This window comes from Trichechus manatus, unplaced genomic scaffold (assembly GCF_000243295.1).
Source record: "Trichechus manatus latirostris isolate Lorelei unplaced genomic scaffold, TriManLat1.0 scaffold00014, whole genome shotgun sequence".
NCBI lineage: Eukaryota > Metazoa > Chordata > Mammalia > Sirenia > Trichechidae > Trichechus > Trichechus manatus.
Window position 1 is genome coordinate 11,621,739 of NW_004443950.1, and position 8,120 is coordinate 11,629,858.

Here is an 8,120-nt window from a genome sequence, read left to right on the forward strand (position 1 = left end):
TAAAAAAAAAAAGCAAAAGGAGGAGGATTATGATTGGCCCCAAATTGTAACAGCATTCCCACTTCAAATCCCTAAAATGTTAATGTTTGTGTTGCTAGGGTCCCCTATGCTAAGACATGGGAAGAATCCAAATGGAGTGTCATCCTGAGTACTGGAGGCAGCATGGACTATTTTGTTAGGAGGAGATGAAATAATGGGAGTTAGTAAGAGGGTGGGAGTGAACAGGGGGCAGAAAAGGGCCTCCTCAGTACCTGGTAGATAGCACCTTCTCAGTTTGCCTAGTCTCCAAGAAGTGTCTGAGGCCGTCTTAGTTCCTGACTGTTCATGGTCTCCAGGTGGATGAATATCATTCAGTGCATCAGAAGCTCAGTGCTGACATGGCTGATAACTCTAATCTGATCCGAAGTTTGCTGGTCCGAGCTGAGGATGCTCGTCTGATGAGGGATATGTGAGTATTTACCATGGCTAGGATGGGTGCAAGGTTAAAAACGTGAGCAGTGTGGAATAGCAGCAACTCGCAGACACTAGTACGAGTGTAAGTTGGTCTGATGACTTTGGAAAACAGCGTGACATTATCAGTAATATGAAAATCTTCATACCTTATGACCCAGCAATCCACTTCCAGTTTTGTAGCCTAGAGAAACTTGTGCACATACAAGCTAGGATACTTGGAAAATAATGTTCATAAAAGCATTGTTCATAAAAACTCCAAAGTGGAAACAATCCAAACTTGCAACAACAGTATAATGGATCAGTTGTGACATATTCAAACAATTGAATACTACATAGCAATGAGAATGAATGAACCTCAGTGACACATAACAACGTGAATAAATTTTGCAAACACAGTGGAGATTGAAAGAAATGAGACTCGATATGTACAAAATGCTTTCATTTACATACTTTGAAAACATTAACATAGTTTGGGCAGCACAAAGAGATGATGACAGTATAAAGAAAAACAGGGAAAAGATTATCATTTAAAATCCTGTTTTCTCTTAGGGGCAGTGGGACTGTATTCAGAAAGGACATATGGGGAAACTTCTGGGATCCTGGCAATGTCCTGTTTCTTCACCTGGTTACCCAAGATTTGTTCTATGAATTTTTATGAATGTATTTTACAACATAAGAGTTAAAGGCAAATATGTGCAAGTCTAGCTTGTAGTTTGCTTGGATATAAAATTCATCTTGGCAATAAAGTGTACTAAGGCGAATTCAGTAAAATAGTTAACCAGTGATGGTTGAGGTTCATGTTATGATGTTGGGTCTTCCTTTCCAAGAACATGGCATGTCTTTATATTTATTCTAGTCATGTTTTGTGTCTTTCAGGAATGTTTAATGGTTTTCTTCAGGTAGGTTTTGGACATTTCTTGTTAAGTTTAAGCCTAGGTATTTTCTTTTTTGCAATTGTAAATAGGCCCTTTCTTCCACATAATATCTTCTCAGTGGTTTTCCGTTAGTCTGTATGAACACTACTGATTTTTGTATGTTGATTTTATCATCCGCTACTTTCCGAAATTATCTTATTGTTTACTTTTTACAGATATATCATCTGTAAGTTGAGATAATTTTACCTCTTATTTTCCAATTCACTTGCTTCCAATTATTTTCTCTGAGGTACATAAGAGTTTTGCTTTTTTGGGCCAGCGTTAGGGCTCGCTCTTGTTCATTTACTTTCTCTGGCTTTTTTCTTAACTGTCAAAAAGATGTTGTTTGCTCTCAGTATTTAAGTCTGTGCAAAACTGAAGGAAAGTGACCACCAATCTCTAAATTCCTTCTTTCCTGCCTGAATTACTTGAGGCTCTCAGATATATGTATTTGTTTTTATTTTTTAAGTCAAGTTAATTGATACTTATATAAACATGCAGCAAATACACCCTTTTAAAATACACAGTTTTGTGAATTTTGAGAAACTTAGACAATCGAGCTGCCACTACCACACCACAATCAAGATATAGAACGTTTCTGTCACCCTTGTTTCCCTTTGCGGTCAGTGCCTGCCTTTCACCCTCAGTCCTTGGCACCCATCGATCTGATTTCTCTCCCTATAGTTTTACCTTTTTCAAAATGTCATATAAATGGAATCATACAATATATAGGCTTTTGAGTCTGGCTTGTTTTGCTTGCCTTTGAGTTTCATCAGTGCTGTTGCATCAATCAGTAATCCGTTCCTCTCATTGCTGAGTGGTATTCCATTGTATGGATGTGCCATAATTTATTTAAACATTCAGTGTTTGATGGATATTTGGATTGTATCCAGACTTTGGTGATTGTGAATAAAGCTGCTATATGCATTCACATACTGGTTTTTGGTGGACATATGTTTTCATTTCTCTTGGAAAAATACCTTGTAATGGGTCATATAGTAAGTGTATGTGCCAAACCGTTTTCCAGAATGGCTGTGCCCTTCTGCATTCCCATCAGTGATGTATGAGAGTTGTAGTTGCTCCGCATCCTTGTCAGCATTTGGTATTATCAGTTTTTAAATTTTAATCGTTTTACAGTAATATCTCATTGTGTTAATTTTATACCTTTGTTTTTAAAACCTCGATAAAATATAAAGCTGAATCTGTTAGTTGTGTAAAAATATTTTGTTAAGCATAAGTCTCTTTCATCAAATAAATAATAATCTGGAACTTGGAGGATGGCTGATCACCTTGCTCACTTCCCCCTACCCAGTGGCGGGGGACAGTGGGTACTTGATCATTCTTAGTTCCTGAATCCAAACAAACCATGGACCAGTAACCAATGAAGGCCACTTCTTTTCCTTTTACGTGGAAGAAATAAAATATTTTGAGGAAATCGTCACAATGTTTTCAAAGTAAAAACTTTAACAGTTACCCTGTTTTAATGAAAATAGCTAAAAATGGTGTCTTCTTTATATGTCTAACATGTTTGCAGATTTTTCCATTTAAGTCTGCCATACTGAGGTAGAATAATGTTATATTTCTATTGGGTTACACAGGAAAACGATGAAGAATCGCTATATGGAACTATATGACCTTAATAAGGATTTGCTAAATGGATATAAAATTCGCTGTAACAATCACACAGAGCTATTGGGAAACCTAAAAGCAGTAAATCAAGCGATTCAAAGAGCAGGCCGTCTGCGTGGTAAGTCTTTTCATAGCACAACTCTTGGGGATTTTTTGGTGAGAATCGTTGAAGATGGTGGTAGTATTCAGGAGTTCATGTTGGGGCCGAGAGTAGCAAACCTTTTCCATTCATGCTGGCACCTGCCACTTGAGTTCAGTCATTGAGCCTCCAGTTTGGTTTTAGTCCGTCTCCAGGCTTCAGAGGGAAAGAAAACCTCCATCCCCTTTTCATAGATCTTGCTGCATCCTCTCAGGAAAAACCTAGTGACATATACCCAGGAGGAAAGGTATGGCCGTGAAGGCTCCTATTAGGAAGAGAGAGAACTGGAAATTGATGAGTTGAGCATCCCACCTAAAAGTTTAGAAAAAGAATAGGATAAACCCAAAGGATGGAGAACTATAGCTAGAAGTTATACCTGAATTCTGCTGTTTTGGGTCCATGCTGCTTCTGACCATTTAGAAATTATCTTTGCTAGTGGATATGAATTTTGTTCCTTTTCTGTTACACTGACTTCTAGTCTCTAGGTTTGAGATGGTCTGTCAGTTTGGCTTGATAAATTCCTTATCTTTTTCAGGGAGTTAAGATAAATTAGTTAGATTTGCGTATCACATAGCTCTTTTTACCCCAGTTTTATATTGTTTTAAAACTGGCCTCTGATTTATAATTTTACTTTTCATCTTTTGGATCACAGTAATTGATGTTTCTCTCATGCAGTTGGAAAACCGAAGAACCAGGTGATCTCTGCTTGTCGGGATGCAATTCGAAGCAACAACATCAACACGTTGTTTAGAATCATGCGAGTTGGGACAGCGTCTTCATAGGAGAGGACAGGAGAGGAACTGAAGTCCCTGGAACCTGTTTTTTCCTAAAAATCTAGGTTGGTTTGCTTTGGACCACATCCTGGTGAGCCCAGGGTGCTGAGAGTCAAACAACCTTGGTGAGTTGTACAAATGAAAGACAAAGCATTGCCCCTGAAAAAGGTCTTCACTTTGTATTTTTAAATCAGCAGGCCCATTGCAGAATACTAGGCTCGTATGGAGGAGGGCAAAGATCTTTGAAGCTTTAGGGCTTCAAAGTCCAAGTTTTCTTTATGTATGTAAAGTCAGTGTATAGATACATCTTTTTATACTTGAAATTGTAATTTTAAAATAGATTATCTACTTTTTCATTAAAATTTAAAGGTGTCTAACTTTGTGTTGACTGATGATAAAATTCCCTACTATATCAGAATTGCATAAACCATTTGTATTTTGTGGAGAAAAAAGCATGGATAATCAATTTCTCTGCATTCTTTTTAATCACCGGAAGTTGAGTGTAAGCAACAAATTTGTATCAAAGGAGTCAGTTTAGGGTGATCTATTAGTTGGGGTAATACTAGCTGCTGTAACAAATAGACCTCCAAATTCATGACTCGTTTATTTCTAGTTTATGTGAGGATTCCTTCATAGTTAATCAGGGACCCACGTTCCTTTAATCATGTAGTTGCATCCTCTCCTAGGGCAATCATTCTCAACTGGGTTCTTTTATTTCTAATAAGCCTAAAGAAAATGATTTTCACATTTGTTGCATACAATGGCTGTTAGGGCATTAGGGCGTAATTCTCACTGGAAACCCTATCTGAGAAGAGTGTCTTAGGGCTTTGTGGTCGTTTACATCTAGCCAGTAGAAAAAGAAAAGAGAGCAGGGAAGAAACATCTTTAAAAGCCTGGAAATAGCACATCTCCACTCAAATTCCATTGGCTAACATGGCTGCACCTTACTGCAACAGAGGCCAGGAAATGTAATCCAGCTGTGTGCCTAAGAGGAGAAAGCTCACATTTGTGTCAACAGCTGGTAGTCCCTTCCCAAGGAGTTAAAATCTACCTGAAGGGAGATTTCAGGACAGGTTTAATGACTAAGACATTAGTCAGTTTCCACATCTTAATAGCATTTGTAAGCAGTTGGGGTGAGTGGGAAGGGCTGACTTTGCCCCTTAAGTTAGCGTAAATTAATCGTACTAGTCTCCTCCTTTTGGCCAGGTAGGGTTACCCTCCTTTATTTCTGAAACATGAGCTTTATGGAGTCCCAATTTTTACAAGAAGATGCACTGTAGTACCTTTGTTATGCATTTTCAGTCTATAAGCTGAATAGACATCCACCTTTACTGTATAATTTTCCGTGATGCCCAAAGTTGTAAAGTATCATTACATCTGCTTCTGAGATAAAGAAACTGAGGTGCAGAGATTAACTACTTGGCAGGGCTCGACTCCCACTGTTGAGTCTTCTGTTTTAACCAGTCTACACTATACCTTTGGAAGTTAAAATCTCCAGTTGCTGCTAGTTTTAAAATGTATGGCACCATTCATTTTTAGGGACCCTAATCATCTCATCAAAGGTCATTCTTGCTGGTCTTTAGCCAAAACTTCTTTCTTAGGCCTAAAAATATTTATGGCAAGACTTGAAGATGTTCACCTGAAGCAAGATATCTTTAAATTGTTGATTTATAAGTTACATGTTAATTTCATCCTCTCGATATTAGTATCTATTTCATAGATGATGCCTCTGAGCTCAGAGGCAAATATCTTGTGCAAGGTCCCACTTGGTAAGTGGTAGTGTGTAGGTTGGAAAACAAGTAGTTATGGCCCTTTCTGCTACTCTAGACTACTCCCAAGTAAGTAAAGTCTGGATGAGATGAAACTTCACAAAACCTTCAACTACCTTTCCCCCACCCCTTTCCTCAGTTACTAATTAGAGAATAGGTCACCATGTTCAGCATAGGAATGAGAAAAACTTTACACATTGAGAAATGAGTTTACCAGTTCTGTATTTCATTGCCATATTTTTCTATAGTGATGGAATCTGAGTGTCTTCTAGAAGATACAGCTAAGCTCTATCTCATTGCTGAATTCTACTGTGTCTTTAAGTCAATACTCAGCCTTCATTTAAAAGCTGATCGTGAGGATTCTAGTATCTGGGAGAAAGCTTTTTAGTCAGTTTGAGACTGTGCTCTTAAAAAAAATTACCCCCCCACCCCCGCCTAGAAATTCAGGTAGTACTATTTTAAAAGGAGAACAGAGTTTTGTTATTTCCCACCTTATCTGCCTTCTTAGGAGACCTTTCTTTCCTCTGCCATGTCTGCTCCTTAACCCTTATTACATTCTGACCTGTACTGGTTTATGTAAATCTTAATCCCGTATTAGGTAAGAACAGGGGCTGCATCAGCTTTATCCTCCAGCAGTGCTCAGCCAAAGCCTCGATCACAGAAAGCATGGAACAGTGTTGGCTGCTCTACCTGGGGTTGTCCGTCCTCAGTAAGCTTGGCAGTACCTCCAGAAATCAAAGAACTGGGAACTTTACAACTATATATGTAACCCTAGAGGTGTTTACAAGAATTATTTTCATATTGGTATTAATGTTTTCAAATTTTATAAGAAGCAATTCTGCAAATTCAGAGTTCTGTGATCATAGAATTATTTCGTATTGAAACTACAGTAAGACACCCTTTGCAGCCTGCTGTTCTGCATTTTACCTCTGTCTCATCTTGCCCCTGCCCGCATTACATGCTGTCGCTCCTGAGTCATCCTTTTATTTGTGTGGTGCAGAATTCTGCTTTCCTAAAATGATGCCACAGGGACAATTACCAGGTAGTTTCAGAATTGTCTGTGGACTAACTGCATCAGAGAAGGAATGTTTTTGTAGGACTGTCCAGTTCCGTGATGGCTGGAGAGCCCGCCTCTGGCATCACGTTACTACGTCTTTATCAAGAACCCTTTTAACAGGTTTGCATTTCCTCAGTTTTAATAGTGGTAAGTAAGTATAAGATGGTGTGGAAGATACTGCAGCCAGAAGGTTTCTGGCTGCAGCAAGAGTGGTCTGGGAGCGGTAGCCCAAGCTCTGAGTTTTTTTCAGTTTTCTAGGAATAAATGTATCTGTGGCCATTCAGTGGAGTTTGAGAGGCTATCTCTGAGCAGCAGAAAGCCAGATTCAAAACCTAACAGCATTTTCCTTTTCCAGGTTTCATTTTCCACATCTTTAAAATGAGTGACTGATATTAGATTATTTATAGGGTTCTTTTAAACATTTTATTTTTCTTCCTATTAATGTTAATTTTCATCATGATTAACATATAAGGGGATTTGCTGTGGAGATGTGACCTTAGATCCCTGGGGGATTTGGTTAAGTAGTCTCGGAAAAGCTGTGTCTCCATGTCTGATGCTGGAGCTTGACGCACACAGCACAGGCAGTCAGGAAAAGGAGATGTAAAGTTTGGAGAACAAGAACAAGCTGAAACCCACAGGCATGAGGTGGAGCCCAGGAGGACGTACTGAAATCTGTGTCAGTTCTTGTTGCCCCTGACTTTGATGGTTTGGGTGTCTTACAGAAGCTTAGCCCCTGCATCACAAAACTAAACCCCTACAGCTGATGCGAGTTAGAGACGCTGAAGGAAGATCCAGGGTGAGGTGGAGCGGCTGCAGGCCCAGGTCCTGCCTCAAGCCAAGGAGGAGAGCCAGCAGATGAGCTGCAATGTGTGTGAGCTACAAAATGGCTGCTACTTCATTGGGATCTCCAAACTTGCACAAGAATTTGTGATTCACCCTAACCAGAAACATAGGAAAGGGAGTCTTGAGAAACATACTTCAGTCTAGCCAAGATGATCCACTGCAAAGCTACCAGAGTGGTTGTCACAGGATAGTGGGATTTCCAGGTGACTTTACTTTTTATTCGTACATGTTGAATTCTTCACAATAAGTATATTTACATAATTGGGGAGGAGCTGTTGTCTTTGGAAAGTAAAAATCTCCCTTTTCTATAAATGGAGTTACAAGAATTGGAGGATTGGAGGATTAGCAGTTCACTGAGAATTAAGGGAAAGATGCCATATACTGCGAAGGCGAACATTGTAGTTTTTACCTGAAAGAGGTATAAATAAAATGCCCATGTTTTAGCTCCTCTTTGCCATTTAATAGTTGCTGACATCGGCTCCAGGTCCTAAAAAGTAATCAAGATGAAGTACGAAGGAAAAGCAGTTTCTCAGCCCCTGCGTA

At 39.1% G+C, this 8,120-nt stretch overlaps 1 protein-coding gene across 2 annotated transcripts in view; it reads left to right on the forward strand.

The window, feature by feature from the left end:
* BBS2 (Bardet-Biedl syndrome 2) overlaps positions 1-5,527 on the forward strand; it is a 26,316-nt gene extending 20,789 nt beyond the window's left edge. The window contains exons 15-17 of one of the 2 annotated variants that reach the window (XM_004371569.2): positions 336-448; positions 2,966-3,114; positions 3,811-4,231. In XM_004371569.2, the coding sequence (XP_004371626.1) occupies positions 336-448; positions 2,966-3,114; positions 3,811-3,917 (369 nt within the window). In that variant the 3' untranslated portion in view covers positions 3,918-4,231. Of the gene's footprint in view, positions 1-335; positions 449-2,965; positions 3,115-3,810 lie in introns of both variants that reach the window. The other variant, XR_002823205.1, reaches the window with a different exon arrangement.
* Positions 5,528-8,120: the final 2,593 nt, after the last annotated feature.